Source organism: Eptatretus burgeri, chromosome 1 (genome assembly GCF_056783735.1).
Source record: "Eptatretus burgeri isolate ZD-2024b chromosome 1, Ebu_testis_v1, whole genome shotgun sequence".
Classification (NCBI taxonomy): domain Eukaryota; kingdom Metazoa; phylum Chordata; class Myxini; order Myxiniformes; family Myxinidae; genus Eptatretus; species Eptatretus burgeri.
In genome coordinates this window covers 79,339,654-79,360,170 of record NC_140961.1, presented here as the reverse complement: position 1 = coordinate 79,360,170, position 20,517 = coordinate 79,339,654, and the positions used below count along the sequence as shown (strand labels likewise).

Genomic DNA, 20,517 nt, shown 5'->3' with positions numbered 1-20,517 from the left:
CTGTGCCCCGACTCCATGCTCCTTGGTGGGTTTCATTGGCACCACGTGTGGGGGGCGGGGGTGGAAACGGGGCCCCCTTTTGCACGATCTCAGCGCGGGGGAAAGGGAGATTGTTGATGCCCTGGGGGAGGGGAGTGGCTGGCTGGCTTGGGTCCCGCGACGAGACGAGCGATCCCACACCGCAACCTTGTCGCCGACCGCCGTCCTTCTTGCCTCGGACCTGAGCTCCCTTGCCTGCAGTTCCACCGCTCTCTCTCGCCTCAACTTCACCAACGCAACGCAACGCTCCTTGTCCCGAACAGCCACTTCTCGACGACCCTCTTCAGGCAACTCCAGAACTCAACTCTTCCTGCAACTCTTCTCAGTTCCGCACTCCTCACCCGCCCGACTCGACTCTCAATTCGCCTTGCGCTCGCCTTTTTATAGGCGGGCAGGAGCAGCCAATATGCAAATTTTAGGATCAGAACGCGATTGGAGGCAGGGCCACGCCGCCCCCCCGGTCAGCCATTGGTCGGGCAAAAATGGGCGTGAACCTCTCCTGATCCTAAAATTTGCATATATGGACTTCACATACACACGCTTGGAGGCGGGGCCAAGCCGCCCCGCTCTCGCTAATTGGACAGAGGAGAAGTGGGCGTGTAGCATTTTTGATCCGAATTTTCCCCTCTGAAAGGCCGCCATTTGTGCTTGCGGCTCGGTGCGTTCGGCACCAAGCGCCGAACGGGCCCGAGACAGCCCGACGTTCAGTGTACACAGGTGGTGCGGGAATGGCCGTAGAAGGAGAGAGGTGAAGGTGGTGGAGGGTTTTCGGTGGTGGTTTGATGGTTATGGTGCCGTTTGGGAATGGCGGTGATGCGATGATGTGGGAGCGTAGATGGTGGCTGTGGCGTGGTTGTTGTGTGATGGCGGTTGAGACGTGGTTGGTTCAAAATAAAGATAGAACAGAAAAAAATGGCTAACTCAAAGCGTCGCAGCCCGGATGAATCACATAAATTCCCTCTATACAACGGGTTTGGGCTAACTACATATGCACCTATCAAGATATCTCACCTACGGGCCCTTTATGGTGTAATGCGAATTTCCACAGCCCTAACAATATTTTATGTTCCAACACAATGCAATATAGGTTCCAAGAGCTTTTAATAAAGTTTACATTACATTTTCATGAACACCTTTTGATTACCATACCAAGCAAACACATGGACACAAGCTCTTTCTTTTTTAAATTGGCTCTGGATATAAAATGTGACTTGTTTTATGCCAGGTATTTATATTAAACCTATATCGGCTTTCGTCCCAACCGCTGTCTCCCGTTTTTACAATTTGAGCTTTTGTCATCAAATTTTCGAAAAAGCTTTATTATGAGAACACAAAGAAGACATATTTATAATTTGGTCAAGAGGTCAAAGATCAGTGTCACAAAATCATCAATTTTCATCCAATTGACCTGAAATTTAAAGAATTTGCACATTGAGTCATTAAATTCGATCACCAAGCAAAAGCTCGAAGCAGATTGTTGTTTTTAGATCAAAAGGTCAGAGGTCAAGGTTGCATAAAATCATCCATTTCCATCCGATTGGCTTGAAATTTGGGAGGGTTTGCATATTGGGTCACTGAAGCCTATTGCTTTTTAGGTCAAGAGGTCAAGGTCGCCTAAAATCGTCATTTTTTTTTGGTATTTATTACCCCCAACCACCAAATGTGGATGGAGGTTATGTTTTCACCCCTGTCTGTCTGTTTGTTACTTACGAAATCTAAAGATTTCGTAAGTATATTGATGACTTCCGTTTCTGTTTGTTTGTTTGTTTATTTGTAGGCACGATAACTCGAACGGAAGAAGCTACCAATGTCAAATTACACCACGTGATTCAGGAGGATGATGGCTAGTGCTGATTAGATTTTGGTCAAAATCGGTCAAAGGTCAAGGTCAAATATTCGATTTTTGATGGTTTGGTACAGATAACTCGAACGGAAGAAGCTACCAATGTCAAATTACACCACGTGATTCAAGAGGGTGGTGGCGAGCGCTGATTAGATTTTGGTCAAAATCGGTCAAAGGTCAAGGTCACAGTGAGGTCAAATATCCAAAACATCCGATTTTTGATGGTTTGGTACAGAATCATCTTCGAAACTTCTGGTTTGCATCCCTACATTCTCTCGAGACAGCTTTTATTAGACAAGGTCAGTGGTCAAGTTGACGATTTCGTAAGTACCAGTCTATGACTGCTTGTTTGTTTGTTTGTTTGTTTGTAGGCACGATAACTCGAGAACGGAAGAAGCTACCAATGTCAAATTACACCACGTGATTCAGGAGGGTGATGGCTCGTGCTGATTAGATTTTGGTCAAAATCGGTCAAAGGTCAAGGTCACAGTGAGGTCAAACATCCAAAACATTCGATTTTTGATGGTTTGGTACAGAATCATCGTAGAAACTTCTGGTTTGCGTCGCTACCTTCTCAAGAGACAGCTTTTATTGGACAAGGTCAGAGGTTAAGTTGACTATTTCGTAAGTACCAGTCTATGACTGCTTGTTTGTGTGTTTGTTAATCTTGCTGAAATTTTCGGCAAGATTGTATTGGTCGGTAAGTATTTATTTTGTTTGTTTGTTTATTTGTTTGTTTGTCACTTTGTTTCATAAAAGTGTTTGTCAATGCCTATTTTTCGCCTTTTAATCACTCTGTAGAGCGCAATTCTCATTGAAATCTCTTGTGGTTACACATATCATAGTATTATTGGAATACCCTTCAGCACACATCATGGTCAAGGTCAAAGGTCAAGGTCACTTTGTGGTAAATCATGGAGTTCAACGAAACCCTAATTTTGGTAGTAATTTTGATCGAATCTTCTCAAAACTTTGTAGGAATGTAGCATATGGTTTAGCGCTCAGCTGATAAGTTTTTTCCTGGAGATCGGCCTTGACCTTCATGGTTAGCGCCTGAGGTCGAAATGTTTTGACCCCAAGGTCAATTTTTCAAATCTTAGGTACCATATCGAGTAATACCACATATGAAAGCCCTTGATGAGCGCTTTCCAGATCTGTAGTTTGTCAAGGAACCAAAAATGCTTCCTGCGATAACAACGTTCTCCAGCATCCATATATTATTGGTAGTTTTCAATCTTAAGATTAATCTTTAGATCATTATCAATAGACTCTTTCCACAAGTCTCTATACGCCGAGCGAAAGACTCTGATCAATGTGTCACAAGTATTTGTTTCAGTTTGCGCTTCACGTGCTCTGGTTCGGCAAGATTTTTCGTTCTATGAACGAAATTCTGGCTTCTTGTTTGTTTGTCGGCACGATAACTCGAGAACGGAAGGATCTGCCAATGTCAAATTACACCACATGATTCAGGAGGGTGACGGCTACTGCTGATTAGATTTTGGTCAAAGGTCAAGGTCACAGTGAGGTCAAATATTCGATTTTTGATGGTTTGGTACAGATAACTCGAACGGAAGAAGCTACCAATGTCAAATTACACCGCGTGATTCAGCAGGGTGGTGGCTAGCGCTGATTAGATTTTGGTCAAAATCGGTCAAGGTCACAGTGAGGTCAAACATCCAAAACATTCGATTTTTGATGGTTTGGTACAGAATCATCTTAGAAACTTCTGGTTTGCGTCGCTACGTTCTCTCGAGACAGCTTTTATTAGACAAGGTCAGTGGTTAAGTTGACGATTTCGTAAGTACCAGTCTATGACTGCTTGTTTGTTTGTTTGTTTGTAGGCATGATAACTCGAGAACGGAAGAAGCTACCAATGTCAAATTACACCACGTGATTCAGGAGGGTGATGGCTCGTGCTGATTAGATTTTGGTCAAAATCGGTCAAAGGTCAAGGTCACAGTGAGGTCAAACATCCAAAAAATGATAACTCGAGAACGGAAGAAGCTTCCAATGTCAAATTACACCGCATGATTCAGCAGGGTGGTGGCTAGTGCTGATTAGATTTTGGTCAAAATCTGTCAAAGGTCAAGGTCACAGTGAGGTCAAACATCCAAAACATTCGATTTTTGATGGTTTGGTACAGAATCATCGTAGAAACTTCTGGTTTGCGTCGCTACCTTCTCAAGAGACAGCTTTTATTAGACAAGGTCAGTGGTCAAGTTGACGATTTCGTAAGTATCAGTCTATGTCTGCTTTTTTGTTTGTTTGCAGGCACGATAACTCGAGAACGGAAGAAGCTACCAATGTCAAATTACACCACGTGACTCAGGAGGTTGATGGCTAGCGCTGATTAGATATTGGTCAAAATCGGTCAAAGGTCAAGGTCATAGTGAGGTCAAACATAATTCCGTAAATTCATGTGGAGAAATGGAGTATTTTTGCTTCGCTCGACGTTACCAGTTCGTTTTAACTTCGATTTTAATTTTGTCTTCGGTTTTTGCGATCGCTTAGGACGCTTAAAACTCGGTTGGCGAAATACTGGTAAAAATCGGATGTTTTGGAGACGTTTTAAGATTGTATAAAAAATATTTCACTTGACGCATCACGGGTCGTCACGTGATGCAGTGCGCTCGAGCAGATGCTTCGTTGAGTCGCGTAAAGGTTTTCCGTGTGCGCCCTGACGGTGTTTTCGATAAAGATGGTGTTTAAAAGTCATTTTTTTTATCCCAATAAAGGTTATCGTCGCATGCCTGACTCGCTGAGCTCTCTGATTATGTAAAGATTGTTGCTGGATGGCCGAATATTATGGTTTTGTGACTTTGATAAAATAATATAAAATAATTGCGTGGAGAAATGGAGATTTTTGCTTCGGTTGACGTTACGATTTTTGATTGTTTGGTACAGAATCATTGTAGAAACTTCTGGTTTGCATCGCTACCTTCTCTCGAGACAGCTTTTATGAGACAAGGTCAGAGGTCAAGGTGACGATTTCGTAAGTACCAGTCTATGACTGCTTGTTTGTGTGTTTGTTTGTAGGCACGAAAACTCGAACGAAAGAAGCTACCAATGTCAAATTACACTACGTGATTCAGGAGGGTGATGGCTAGTGCTGATTAGATTTTGATCAAAATCGGTGAAAGGTCAAGGTCACAGTGAGGTCAAACATCCAAAACATTCAATTTTTGATTGTTTGGTACAGAATCATCGTAGAAACTTCTGGTTTGCGTTGCTACCTTCTCTGGAGATAGCTTTTATTAGACAAGGTCAGAGGTCAAGTTGACGATTTCGTAAGTACCAGTCTATGACTGCTTGTTACTTACGGAATCTAAAGATTTAGTAAGTATATTGATCACTTCCGTTTCTGTTTGTGTGTTTGTTTGTGTGTTTGTTTGTGTTTGTTTGTTTGTAGGCACGATAACTCGAGAACGAAAGAAGCTACCAATGTCAAATTACACCACGTGATTCAGGAGGATGATGGCTAGTGCTGATTAGATTTTGATCAAAATCGGTCAAAGGTCAAGGTCACAGTGAGGTCAAACATAATTCCGTAAATTCACATGGAGAAATGGAGTATTTTTGCTTCGCTCGACGTTACGAGTTCGTTTTAACTTCGATTTTAATTTTGTCTTCGGTTTTTGCGATCGCTTTGGACGCTTAAAACTCGGTTGTCGAAATTCTGGTAAAAATGGGATGTTTTGGAGACGTTTTAAGATTGTATAAAAAATATTTCACTCGCCGCGTCACGGGTCGTTCCATGATGCAGTGCGCTCGAGCAGACGCGTCGTAGAGTTACGTTAAGGTTTAATTGCGTGGAGAAATGAAGATTTTTGCTTTGGTTGATGTTATGATTTTTGATGGTTTGATACAGAATCATCGTAGAAACTTCTAGTTTGCGTCGCTACCTTCTCGAGAGACAGCTTTTATTAGACAAGGTCGGAGGTCAAGTTGACGATTTCGTAAGTACCAGTCTATGACTGCTTGTTTGTTTGTTTGTTTGTTTGTGTGTTTGGAGTCACGATAACTCGAGAACGGAAGGAGCTCCCAATGTAAAATTACACCACGTGATTCAGGAGGGTGATGGCTAGTGCTGATTAGATTTTGGTCAAAATCGGTCAAAGGTCAAGGTCACAGTGAGGTCAAACATTCGATTTTTGATGGTTTGGTACAGAATCGTCGTAGAAACTTCTGGTTTGCGTCGCTACCTTCTCCAGAGACAGCTTTTATTAGACAAGGTCAGAGGTCAAGTTGACGATTTCGTAAGTACCTGTCTATGACTGCTTGTTACTAACGAAATCTAATGATTTCGTAAGTATATTGATGACTTCCGTTTCTGTGTGTTTGTTTGTTTGTGTTTTGTTTGTTTGTTTGTTTGTTTGTTTGTTTGTAGGCACGATAACTCGAGAACGGAAGAAGCTACCAATGTCAAATTAGACCACGTGATTCAGGAGGGTGATGGCTAGTGCTGATTAGGTTTTGGTCAAAATCTGTCAAAGGTCAAGGTCACAGTGAGGTCAAATATTCGATTTTGATGGTTTGGTACAGATAACTCAAACGGAAGAAGCTACCAATGTCAAATTGCACCACGTGATTCAGTAGGGTGATGGCTAGCGCTGATTCGGTTTTGGTCAAAATCAGTCAAAGGTCAAGGTCACAGTGAGATAAAACATTCAATTTTTGATGCTTTGGTACAGAATCATCATAGAAACTTCTGGTTTGCGTCGCTACCTTCCCGAGAGACAGCTTTTATTAGACAGTCAGAGGTCAAGTTGACAATTTCGTAAGTACCAGTTTATGACTGCTTGTTTGTCTGGCTGTCTGTGTGCACGATATCTCAAAGTTCTTGACAGATTCAGATGAAATTTGGTGGGCAGATTGAGCGTGAGACACGGACGAACTGATCCAATTTTGGTGAAGATCCGAATACAGATCTGGATATGAGAATTTTTTTTAAAGTGATTCTTCACCATTGAGAGAGTGGTAAACTGATATAAATCACAATGTCTCAAAAAGTTATGGATTGATTCAGATGAAACATGGTGGACTGGTTGGGTGTGTGACGAGGAGGAATTGATTCAATTTTGGTGAGGATCTGAATCCAGGTGGAGGTATGCGCTCAAATGAGTGCCCTTCTAGTTACCTCTGCCACCGAAGGTGAAGGAGGTTATGTTTTCACCTCTTTCTGTTTGTCTGTTACTTGCAAAATCGAAGATTTTTCAAGTATATTGGTTGGTTGATTTTGTCTTGTCTTGTCTTGTCTTGTCGTCGCCTGCTGGTGACAATTCTAAACCGATCTTCACAAAACTTCACCACACGGTAGGGTTTGTCATAAGGAAGAGGAATATTGTTTTTGAGGTCAAAATGTCAACATAGGCCAAAGGTCAACAACTTTGGTGAGATTTTTTAAATCCTCAATTTTCATCCGATTGACTTGAAATTTGAAGAGGACATATTTCAGGTTACTGAATTCAACGAGCCAATTATTTTTGTGGTCACCATCGACCAAAAAGTAAACATAGACCAAAGGTCAACAACTAACGTGAGATTTCTAAAATCCTCAATTTTCATCGAATTCACTTGAAATTTGAAGAGGATTTATATTTCAGGTCACTTAATTCAACCAGCCAATTATTTTTGAGGTCAACATTGACCAAAAGGACAACATAGTCCAAAGATCAACAACTAAGGTGGTGTTTCTCAAATCCTCAATTTTCATCCGATTCATTTGAAATTTGAAGAGGAGTTGCACATTGGGTCATTGAATTGAACCATAAATTATTTTTGAGGTGAAATTTGTTTAATGAATTCTGCAAGTATCGTGCTTTGCACGACATCGTCTTCTTGTTTGTCTATCTGTTTGTGTGCAGGATATCTCAAAAAGTTGTGGACGGATCCAGATGAAACTTGGTGGACATGTTGGGTGCGTGACAAGAATTGATTCAATTTTGGTGAAGATCTGAATCCAGATCTGGATACGAGAGTTATTTGCTTTTTAAAGTGATTCTTCACCATTGAGAGATCAGGCTAAAACGATGTATAGCATGATATTTCAAAAATGTATTGGGCCCGATATGTTCTCGTGGATCAGGAATTACGTGTTGCAGGTATGTGCTCTTCCGAGAGCCCTTCTACTTTCTCATGTTTTCGTCATGTTTCGAATAAGAAGTCTGAATACAAATGCAGGCAGGCTTTGCATTTTCACATGCTTTCGAGTTTAATCCTTCGTTATGTACCCTGATTAAGTTACGAGAGGTTGTTTCGTCCTTTTGATGCTCATCAGTCAGCAGGTGTACGAAGTTATACAAAGTAATTCCATCAATTAATTCCAAGTAATTGCAAAGTGATGGCAAGTCTGGTGTTAATTATAAAGAGCAGTTCATGTGGGTTAAAGTTCAACACGAGTATCCAGCTTTCCACCAGATGAGGTTTAAAACGAAATGTATGCATATTTTAGGGTGAGATCATTTATCAGGGTCGGGGTTTATCTGTTCTAAGAGTTTCAAATTAAAAAAATGGCGACATTACAACTATTTGTTTAGGCATTGCATCACAAAGATGGATCTTAAGCCAGGTGTTCCTTCTGCTCGAATCCGTTGGTGAAGGTTAAAGATTCCTCGGTGCGTTGCATGAAGAGTCGGTGAGTTATTGCAGGCACCGTGGAAAAAATTACTAATTCTAACTCGAAAGTGCAGGGGCACTGCATCAGCGGCACAGCAGCGGCTCTCGGTGAAATTGCTTATAAGTTAACGTTATAACTTCAAATAAAATAGCTATTGTGAGTACTTACCAGTTCATAATTTATCTGTATGTGTGTTTGTATGTATGTGTGTGTATTTGCAAGGATGTGTTTATATTGTTACGGCTGTGGAAATTCGCAATACACCATAAAGGGCCTTAGATCAGTTATGACGCTAAGTTTATGTGCAGATAGTTCCCCCACCGTTGTTTAAAGGGAATTTGTGTGATTCATCGGGCTACGACTCTTTGAGATAGCCGTTTTTCTGTTCTATCGTTATTTTGGACCGTCCGAAGACTTCAAACGAAGGCCCCGTGAAAGGCCTACAACTGCGCGCGAGTTTTCCCGCCTTTTTTTGCGGCGCCGGGGCTGACGGGAGAGGCTGCGAGAGCTCGCTGGCGATTGGTGGATACGGGGTGTGAGGCGGCCGTGAGGAGGAAACGCCCCTTTTCGAGGAGCTTCTCGAAAGGCCTAGAGCAGAGGCTGAGCCAAAAAGGGGGTGGAGCGAAGGGGCGGAGCCCCGCGCTATATAGGGCGGACCGTACGTGGGCTCGCTCTCTCTTGGTGGACGTCGTGTTTGAGCCCCCTCCTCTCTCCTGCCTGGATCATCACGTTGGATTCTTCCTCTCTCTCTGTCGGGGTCGAGTGCTTCTCGCTCTTGGTGGACATCACGTTGGATTCTTCCTCTCTCCTGCCTGGATCATCGCGTTGGATTCTTCCTCTCTCCTGCCTGGATCATCGCGTTGGATTCTTCCTCTCTCCTGCCTGGATCATCGCGTTGGATTCTTCCTCTCTCTCCTGCTTGGATCATCGCGTTGGATTCTTCCTCTCTCCTGCCTGGATCATCGCGTTGGATTCTTCCTCTCTCCTGCCTGGATCATCACGTTGGATTCTTCCTCTCTCCTGCTTGGATCATCGTGTGGATTCTTCCTCTCTCCTGCCTGGATCATCGCGTTGGATTCTTCCTCTCTCTCCTGCCTGGATCATCACGTTGGATTCTTCCTCTCTCTCTGTCGGGGTCGAGTGCTTCTCGCTCTTGGTGGACATCACGTTGGATTCTTCCTCTCTCCTGCCTGGATCATCGCGTTGGATTCTTCCTCTCTCCTGCCTGGATCATCGCGTTGGATTCTTCCTCTCTCCTGCCTGGATCATCGCGTTGGATTCTTCCTCTCTCTCCTGCTTGGATCATCGCGTTGGATTCTTCCTCTCTCCTGCCTGGATCATCGCGTTGGATTCTTCCTCTCTCTCCTGCCTGGATCATCGCGTTGGATTCTTCCTCTCTCCTGCCTATATCATTGCGTTGGATTCTTCCTCTCTCCTGCCTGGATCATCGCGTTGGATTCTTCCTCTCTCCTGCCTGGATCATCGCGTTGGATTCTTCCTCTCTCCTGCCTGGATCATCGCGTTGGATTCTTCCTCTCTCCTGCCTGGATCATCGAGTTGGATTCTTCCTCTCTCCTGCCTGGATCATCGCGTTGGATTCTTCCTCTCTCCTGCCTGGATCATCGCGTTGGATTCTTCCTCTCTCCTGCCTGGATCATCGCGTTGGATTCTTCCTCTCTCCTGCTTGGATCATCGCAGTGGATTCTTCCTCTCTCCTGCCTGGATCATCGCGTTGGATTCTTCCTCTCTCCTGCCTGGATCATCGCGTTGGATTCTTCCTCTCTCCTGCCTGGATCATCGCGTTGGATTCTTCCTCTCTCCTGCCTGGATCATCGCGTTGGATTCTTCCTCTCTCCTGCCTGGATCATCGCGTTGGATTCTTCCTCTCTCCTGCCTGGATCATCGCGTTGGATTCTTCCTCTCTCCTGCCTGGATCATCGCGTTGGATTCTTCCTCTCTCCTGCCTGGATCATCGCGTTGGATTCTTCCTCTCTCCTGCCTGGATCATCGCGTTGGATTCTTCCTCTCTCCTGCCTGGATCATCGCGTTGGCTTCTTCCTCTCTCCTGCCTGGATCATCGCGTTGGATTCTTCCTCTCTCCTGCCTGGATCATCGCGTTGGATTCTTCCTCTCTCCTGCCTGGATCATCGCGTTGGCTTCTTCCTCTCTCCTGCCTGGATCATCGCAGTGGATTCTTCCTCTCTCCTGCCTGGGACTTCGTGTTTGGACTCGTCGGGCTCTGGATCATCGTGTTTGGACTCGTCGGGCTCTGGATCGTCGTGTTTGGACTCGTCGGGCTCTGGATCGTCGTGTTTGGACTCGTCGGGCTCTGGATCGTCGAAGGCTCGTCTCTCCCTCTGGGCGCTAAGTCGTGAGGGTTGCGAGCAGTGGTCCCGGGTCGAGGCGCGCACACGACTGAATTTTCCGTCCGGTGGGCGACGCGGCTGCCATTAGAGGTACGCAGCCGATCGCACTCCAGGCGGGCCAGAATTTGTAACAATATATAATGAATGGTCATTAAATTTTAGTGTGTGCGTGCGTGCGTGCGTGCGTGCGTGCGTTATGTCTGGCTTCCTTGGGACTACAGTGCAGTAATTCGTCTTTATTTTGATGATGATGATGATTATGCAACCAGCAGGCAAAACTCGAAATTGAATCCTGCTCCAACATGCAATTGCCAAATAAACTATAAAAAACATCTCAAAATGCAAGCGGACAAAATAAAGAAACTTGGAAGTGATTCAGAAAAAAATACCTGGCCGTCTCGTGCTGTGCAGTGGTGGACAGGCTGATAAAGCTCATGTGTATTTACTGTTTCACATTTTGATCCAATTATTAGCTCACCTGGACTTTAGTCAGGTGAGCTAATGCGATTGAGCAGTGTCCGTATGTGAGTGAGTCAGTGAGTGGGTGAACACATCGAAGTCATTATCGCTTCAACCAAACACACGGTTTTGATGAAACTTGGCCACAAGCATTCATATCTGATGCCAAACGAAGGTGTATCGATCGCATCAAAATCTGCGCTCATTAACGGGGTCGACGGTGGGGGAAGGGGGTTTTACCCCCCTCAAAAGAGGTATTTGCTCTCTTCTCCCAAACTACACAAACAATTTTGTTGAAACTTGACCGCAATCTTCATTACGTGTAATGTGTATCAACTGCATCAAAATCTGCATTCATTAAGAGGTCAATGGGGGATGGGGCGAGTTGAACCTCCCCCCCCCCCAATAAAAATAGGGATTTGCTCTCTTCTCCGAAACTACACGAACAATTTTTATGAAACTTGACCACAACCTTCATCACCCATGATATATCAAAGTGTCGACCAAACAAAAATCTGTACTCCTTCAGGATGTCTTTGGGGTTTTTCTTGACCCCCCCCCCCCCAATTAGGTTTTTGCTCTCTTCTCCCAAACTACATACACAATTTCGATGAAACTTGACAACAACCTTCAGCACGTATATTGACTGCATCAAAATCTGCACTCATTACGGGGGTCTATAGTCGGGGTGGGGGTTGAACCCCCAAAATAAGTATTTGTTCCCTTCTCCGAAAATAGACACGATTTTGATGAAAGTTCACCACAACCTTCATCACCCATGATGAACTAAAGTATATCGACCGTATAAAAATCTGCGCTCATTAATGGGGTCTACGGGGCTGGGTTTGACTCCCCCAAAATAAGTATTTGCTCTCTTCTCTGAACTACACACGCAATTTCAATGAAACTTGACCACAACCTTCATCACCCGTGATGTACCAAAGTTTGTTCGTGGCATTGAAAAATTCAGGGTCAACGGGGGTTTGTGAGGGGGTTTGAGTGACTGTTGCGCCTGATCCAGGTGAACTCCAGGACAGATGGCCCTATTTTTAATTTGTCTTCTCCATATTTTCATTATAACGGTTTGTTGAAAATTTGATGCATCTCCCCCTGCATCGGCGGACAGACATAACAATAACATGGAAAATCATAAGCAGAGGAATATAAAGGTAATTATAAACTTCTTATGCAACTTTAAATTTTAATGACTGGATGTACACGTAAGACACAAACTATAAACAGCATCTGAAAGCATCATTCAAAAAGTTTTGTTGATGTTGATGTTGATGTTGTGTTATTGTTTGTTTGTTTGTTTTCATTTCAGATTCTGAAACTGATTGAAAATGGCGACAGCAAAACAAAAGGTTAACTTGATATTCTGCCGAGCAGAACAGAAGCCCATAAAAGCTATGAGAAGAAAATTAACTGCTCGTTACAGGAACAATGCACCACAGTGGAACTCTTATCGATTGAATGAAAAAAGTTCAAGGAAACTGGGTCAGTGAACGACAAACCACGATCCAGGTGGAAGGCCTCGAATCAGAGAGGAGACTGCAGCCATCGTCCAGGAAGTATTTGAGGAGTCCATGAGAGGCATTGTGACGTGCATGTGGTAAACTCAACAACCCACAATCAACAGTGCACAAAATTCTCAAAATGAACCCGAATGAACATGCTTACAAGATTCAGGTAGTTCAAATGTAAAGGCCCAGTCACACCTTGACGTTTTAGCCAGCTTATGCCGATTTTTGAAAAATTTGTCTAAAACGCTGGCGCACGTCGAATACATTATGGGTAAGTTTTGGAAACATTGAGAGCACGCTGAAAAACACTGCCATACGTCGTAGTACGCTGGCTTTCATCGTTGTACTTTGCGGTTGTCCTCAGATTTTCCATGCTTGAAATTTTACTACTTATGCCAGCGTATGACTCAAGTTCCGCTACGCTGGCCATAAGTTGTAGGCCCGTTATGCGATCGTTGACACACGTCAACACACGTTACTTGTAAGTTAATCATAAGTTGTAGGCCCGTTATGCGATCGTTGACACACGTCGACACACGTTACTTGTAAGTTAATCATAAGTTGAAACGCGTCGAGGTAATGTTTAGCGTACCCGAAACATATTTCTAACCTATGAGTAACGTGTTGTAGGCACGTTACGCGATCGTTGGCACACGTCCACACACGTTACTTGTAAGTTACTCATGAGTCGAAACACGTCAAGGTAATGGTTAGCGTCAGTGTTCCAGACTCCCTGGGGTTTTTTTTTCTTCGGTATGACGGTGATGTTGACACTTCGATATCTAGTGCGGTTATGATTTAAATCGTTGAGCGGCAGCCTATTAATTATTATATTATAACCGCACTAGAAATTGAAGTGTCAACATCACCGTCATACCGAAGAAAAAAAACCAGGGAGTCTGGAACACTGAGGCAAACCATTACCTTGACATGTTTCGACTTATGAGTAACTTTTGTCGACGTGTGCCAACGATCGCATATCGTGCGTACAACTTATTCCCATCGCATGCGGAACGTGTGAGGCATACGGCAAGTACGTCGTAAAATGTTTAACACGTTTAAAATTACAAGTCGTACTCCACTTACGACGACGTATGATAGCGTACTTTAGCATTCTAGTCACGTATACCAAACTTACCCATACCGTATTCGACGTGCGCCAGCGTTTTCAACGCATTTTTCAGAGGTCGGCATATGCTGGCAAGATCGCCACGGTGTGACTGCGATGTTGACACTTCCATTTCTCCGGTGGTTATGATTTGAATCGGTGTGCGGTAGTCTTTTAATAGGCTACACCACGTGATCGTCGGCGATACGTGCAGCGCGCTATGCATAAGTTAGACTATAGTTGGGCATAGGTTGTGAACGCCGACAACAGGCTAAGCATTCGTTGGTATAAGTTATCTATAACACAACGAAACGTTCTGTGTCCATTACTAATATGTTATGCATACGACCAACTCGTTATGAATACGTCCAAATCTTAAAAAAAAAAACTATCAAAAGTTCAACGTAAGCCAGCGTTTTACATACATTTTGATACGTCGCCATTGCTGGCTAAAACATCAAGGTGTGACTGGGCCTTTACAGGAGGAGGACTGCTATGCAAGGTTAGATTTCTGTCAACAGTTCAAACCAAAAATCCCAAATGCAGGACTTTCAAAATGACAATAATCTGCCCCAGAATGCTTGGCATGCAGGTGCTGAACTCCTGAGCCACGATGTTGATTGGGGCATGGTTCTGTATATCGTACATGTGAGATAAGGATTGCGACCTAAAATGGCTCACAAAGCTCAAACAAAATAAGCCAAAACACTTGGAAAAGTCAGGTCAGGTATGGGAGCATGTGCCAGAGCACCGCGTCGCCACGTCCACTTTCCACCGGTACTCCAAGCCCCAGTAGAGTACGTGGTTTAATCCGTCGTGCGAGCGTGGTGCACGGGGTCACCGTGCAGGGGTGCTGTATTATGGAAGGTTTGGCCTAGCCGGGCACGTTGTATCGTGTTTGTTATTAAAGTTGATTTCAACCTCACCAAGACTGGTGTTTGGCCTCGGTGCTCCGTTGGGGATTCCCTTTAACCATTGTGGCGTGGTGGCAGCGTCGGGATACGATTCCACGCACTCTTCACCCCGGAGACAGCGATTGGCAGAACGTCACTGTTACGAGAGCCATCTTCGTACCCCAATCGCACCTCACAAGAAGGTGAGCGGCCAACCAGCTCACTCTGTAGCTGTCATAAACATCGTCTATACAACGTGCCCGTCGTCAAAATGGCCACCACACGCCGTGCACCGAAGCAGTAGTCACTTAGCAAGAGTGAAACAGTGAACTCATTTGAAAATTGGAGACAATTTTCTTTATATTTTAATCACTCGATCCCATCTTTGCTCCCTTCCTCATTGAGGGTGTCACCTGGGAGAAGAAGAGCAGAGCGTTCCCTCTTTGTGGACTTGTGGATGATGGTGAGGATGTCCCCATTGTGCAGCATCACACTGCCCAACAGAAAGTCACCGTACTGGAACTTATGCTGGGTCAGATTGCAAACTACTGCCCTGTGATATCCCGCAACACCATAGTCCGAAACTCCACCTCTGTAGTTGACATATGGCAGTCGATTCGACAACATTTTGGATTCCAGTCGACAGGCGCACACTTCATTGACTTTGCAGCGATACGCCATAACCCCGAAGAGCACCATAAAGACTTATACCAACGCCTGATGGCGTTTGTGGAGGATAACTTGCTTCGACAAGATGACGGCATCTTCCACCATAACCAGGCGATCAGGAAAGATGAGGAATTATCTCCCTCGTTGGAGAACTCTATTGTGCTCACATGGCTTCGCCTTGACAAAATGTGGACTCCCGGACTCGTCAAACAACGCTACGGAACTGAACTCAGGTCCCACACTTTAGCCTCCATCAAACCGGAGATATCCCAGGTGCTTGACTCACTATTAGATGAGCTCCATGCTGCTTTAGGTACAACGTCCTTGCGCACGTCAACGTCTCGACCACAGGTCCCCCGCCCGGCATCGTTCCCATGATCGTCAAAACCTGTCAAGTCTTTTCGGGGACTTGTTCCAACAACCTTACGAAGTCCTGTCCCCTCTGAAAACAAGTACGCCGCACTGATTACAGTCATTTCCTCAGTGAGTGTCCTTTCCTCCCTGAACGAGATCGTCGGTACATCGCCAGAGCGCGCCATGTGGCTGACATAACTGAAGAGTCATACGACGAGTCTGGAGACATAACATTTGCCCATATGGACAAGGTAGTTAATAACATAGTATAGACTATACAGAACCGTCCACTATCTCGCGTGTCCAGACTCGCCAGTCTCCATATCTAGACACCTTCCACGGCCACCACACAACCCGAGTTATCATCGACAGTGGGGCCACGGGTAACCTGATTCGTGAGACAATTGTAAGGAGGTTTGGAGCCAAGATTCAGAAGAGTGCACAGTCCGCTCGTCAGGCTGATGGGTCTTCCCCTCTTCAAGTGGTTGGTGAGACCAGACTGACCCTGACTCGCGACGGAAGGGAATTTCAGTTTGAGGGCCTGGTTGTCGAAAATCTTGATTTAGAAGTACTAGCAGGAACACCTTTTTTGGAGTTTAATGACATCTCGATCCGCCCTGCGAAGCATCAAGTTATCCTGCGTGACGGTACCACATACGTTTATGGTTCTCAGGAAGGGAGCCTTAATCGCCATGCAGTACGCCGAGCTCATGTATGCGCAAGATAAACTCTGTGGACTACAACACAAATTTGATGAACGAGAAAAGCTTGGAGTCTTTGCTCGCCCTGAGGACATGGGGATTACTGTGGAATACCTGAATCCTTCATTCTTGATCAAGAAGCCCAGTGGCGGGTTCCGCTTAGTCACAGCCTTTGCTGATGTGGGCCGATACAGCAAGCCCCAACCCTCTCTTCTGCCAAACGTAGATTCCATCCTCCGCAAAATTGCTCAATGGAAGTATCTAATTACTACCGACCTTACGAGTGCCTTCTACCAAATCCCATTATCTCGCCAGTCCATGAAGTACTGCGGTGTAGCCACACCTTTCCGGGGAATACGTGTGTATACCAGATCCGCGATGGGTATGCCTGGATCAGATACGGCACTCGAAGAACTCGTGTGTCGTGTCCTTGGTGATCTCTTAGAGAAGGGGGCCGTCGCCAAACTCGCTGATGACCTCTATTGCGGTGGTGACACATTGGACGAACTTCTCCAGAACTGGAGAATGGTGTTGCAGGCTCTGTATAAATGTTGACTTTGCCTCTCTGCTATGAAGACAGTTGTATCTCCAAAGAGCACCACCATCTTAGGATGGATCTGGTGTAGTGGTACTATCCAGGCCAGCCCATACCGTGTGGCTGCACTCTCTACTTGTCCGGCTCCTGAGAAGGTCAGGGGAATGAGATCCTTTATCGGGGCATATAAGGTTCTCGCTTGTGTTATCCCCAACTGCTCCGCTCTCTTATCCCCCTTGGATGATGTTGTGCCTGGATGCCAATCACTGGACAGAGTTGTGTGGACTGATGAGTTGCATTCTGCCTTCCACAGAGCCCAAGCTGCTTTTTCGTCAGCTCGTACTATTACTCTTCCTCGTCCAAGTGATCAGCTATGGATCGTGACAGATGGTTCTGTCAAAAAACACAGCATTGGATCAACTCTGTACATCACACGCAATGGAAGACCTCACCTTGCTGGGTTTTTTAGCGCAAAGTTACGCGGACGCCAACCTACCTGGTTGCCATGTGAAGTGGAGGCCCTTTCCATTGCTGTATCAGTAAAACACTTCAGTCCCTTCATTATCCTATCTAAACATCATGCATCCATCCTCACTGATAGCGAGCCGTGCGTACAAGCGTATGAGAAACTCTGTCGTGGCGAGTTTTCAGCGAGCCCTTGTCTATCCACATTCCTATCCACCATCAGCCGTTATCAAGTGACCGTAAGACAACTCGCAGGATCCGCCAATGCCCCATCTGATTTTGCCAGCTGCAATGCACCAGACTGTACCGACACCTCCTGTCAAATTTGTGCATTCATAAGACGCGAGGAGGAGGCCGTAGTCCTGCAGGTGTCAGCTCAAGACATTATTTCCGGCCGAACCAAACTGCCCTTCGCTAACAGAACTGCTTGGATAGCAGTTCAGGCAGAGTGCGCAGACTTAAGGTGGACTCTGCTCACCTGATTCAGGGCACCCGCCCATCGAAGAAAATGACCAACATCAAGGATGTCAAACGTTACCTCCAGGTTGCATCACTTTCCAAAGATGGCCAAGTTGTTGTCCGTCGGGACAAGCTCTTGTTCTCGGTATGTGAGTACATTATTGTCCCACGTCAGGTAGTCAATGGCTTATTAACAGCATTACACATCCAACTGGATCACCTGAATCGTCATCAACTCAATTCTGTGATTCAGATGCTCTTTTTTTATGCTCTTGACTTGGACAGAGCAATCGATCAGGTAACCTCGAGGTGTCACCAGTGTGCTGCATTGCGCAACATTCCTCATACCATTACCAAGCAGTCCACTGGAGAACCCCCTGGTGCTGTTGGTGTCTCCTTCGCAGCAGATATCATCAAACGCAATCACCAGCTAGTTCTTATATTGCGAGAATGTTCCACTTCCTACACCTCATCGTGCATTGTGGAGAATGAACAACACATCACTCTCCGCGACAACTTGATCCGCTTATGCATAGAGCTCCGGCCATTGGATGGACCACTTGCTGTCATCCGCACCGATCCGCCTCCCGGCATCACACGTCTGGTCCACGATAAGCTTCTTAAACATCACTGGATGTGCATCGAGATTGGTCGCATTAAAAATCCCAACAAGAATCCCATCGCCGAGAAGGCAGTTTGTGAATGTGAAGACGAACTTCTACGACAGTAGCCGATGGGAGGACCAGTAACTCCACTAACCCTCGCACTGGCCACTACCAGTATGAACTCACGAGTTCGTGCACGGGGACTCTCGGCCCGAGAGATGTGGTGCCAGCGGGATCAGTTCACCAATCAACAAATTCCTTTCTCGGACTTACAAATGATATAAACCCAACACCATCTTCGTTCCATTAACCGACCCCATGGTGAGAAGTCGAAAGCACCCATGGGGTCCGTCAAGCCCAAATGGGTCAGTGGAAGTTGGTGATTTGATATATTTGTACTCTGATCGTAACAAGTCATGCGCAAGAAACCGATACCTCGTCTCTGCCACCGATGGACCCTGGTGCAACATCCGTAAATTTGTGGGGTCCCAATTCAGGAGTGCAGCTTATTGGGTGAAAAAGTATGAATGGTACAAAGTCCCAGACTACTGGAAGGATACGCCCCCACTCCCTCGCAATCGGGGATATGGTGTTCACAACAAACCGAGGATGTATGCCTCCAACCAGCAACAAAACCACCAGACCCCCCATTCATCCCCTATGAGCTGTGTTCACCTGCCGACAGTGCTGAATCCTTCCCAATCCCTCGTAGCCAGGTACCAGATCTAGGTTCTGATGCATCCCCGAGGGTTGACACCTGTAGACCTGGTTACTCCAAAGCCATCGGCGACACCAGTGAGGAACATCTAACGGTGTCCCCAACCGTCTGGACACCAAGACGCTCCAACCGTGTACGTTACCAGCCCAAACACTTCAAGGATTTTATTTTGGATGCTTAGAGTCATATTGTGGTCACAATGCTTGCAGAAACTGTCATGGGGCACAATAATCCCTGAGACCAGAGGACAGTCGACCCGGTGATGGTCTCAGTATATCTGACTGACTGGTACATGATTTATGTGACCTCCTCCAGATTAAGTGACCATTATCCTTGTTTAACTTTGTGTACTCTGCCTCAGTATTTGAAGCCATGTACTGTCACCTACTTTCTTCATTTATAACACCAAGTATGATAGTAGATAAATGACCTCGTAAAAAAAAAGTAGTTACGCCAGTAGAGTACGTAGTTTAATCCGTCGTGCGAGCGTGGTGCACGGGGTTACCGTGCAGGGGTGCTGTATTGTGGAAGGTTTGGCCGAGCCGGGCACGTTGTATCTTGTGTGTTATTAAAGTTGATTTCAACCTCACCAACACTGGTGTTTGGCCTCGGTGCTCCGTTGGGGATTCCCTTTAACCATTGTGGCAAAGAGCCTCCATCTGCCCATCCCCCAGGTAGATGCCAGGCCCATCCCCATCTCCTTGAGATGTTGATCAATCTGCTGCAACCACGAGGCACGTGGTTGGCCCATTGGTCTCCACCACATGAAAATGAGCCACATGACCATATAGCCACAGCTGACGCTCACAGACTATGCAGGTAACAAATCTTATTTGAGTCTCTCACAGCAACCGTTCGTTGGACACAAAGTCCCACCAGCAATCGCCAAAGATTCTCCGAAGAGACCTGGGAGCAAAGGGATTAAGTCTCCATCTCAGATCCCTGGTCAGAGTCTAAGTCTCACATCCATAGAGCAAGACTGGAAGCACCAAGGACCTGAAGACTCGGACTTTCGTCCTCCCGCATAGGTACTGGCAGCACCACACCCCATGATCCAGTGAATCCGTGACTCCCCAGGCCCGACCCAGATGTCTATCGACCTCTGACTCACAGCCAGCAGAGACATGAATATCACCGCCAAGGTAAGTGAATCTCTCTGTGACC

The 20,517-nt window shown here is 45.6% G+C and overlaps 1 protein-coding gene across 5 annotated transcripts in view; it reads left to right on the top strand.

Moving 5' to 3' along the window:
* SNRPE (small nuclear ribonucleoprotein polypeptide E) overlaps nt 1-20,191 on the top strand; it is a 75,433-nt gene extending 55,242 nt beyond the window's left edge. The window contains exons 2-4 of one of the 5 annotated variants that reach the window (XM_085890106.1): nt 4,787-4,874; nt 7,747-7,799; nt 12,648-20,191. In XM_085890106.1, the coding sequence (XP_085746232.1) occupies nt 17,142-18,053 (912 nt within the window). In that variant the 5' untranslated portion in view covers nt 4,787-4,874; nt 7,747-7,799; nt 12,648-17,141 and the 3' untranslated portion in view covers nt 18,054-20,191. Of the gene's footprint in view, nt 1-4,786; nt 4,875-7,746; nt 7,984-10,974; nt 12,493-12,647 lie in introns of those variants that run through there. The other 4 variants (XM_085890098.1, XM_085890112.1, XM_085890120.1 and 1 more) reach the window with 4 other exon arrangements.
* The last annotated feature ends 326 nt before the right edge of the window (nt 20,192-20,517 follow it).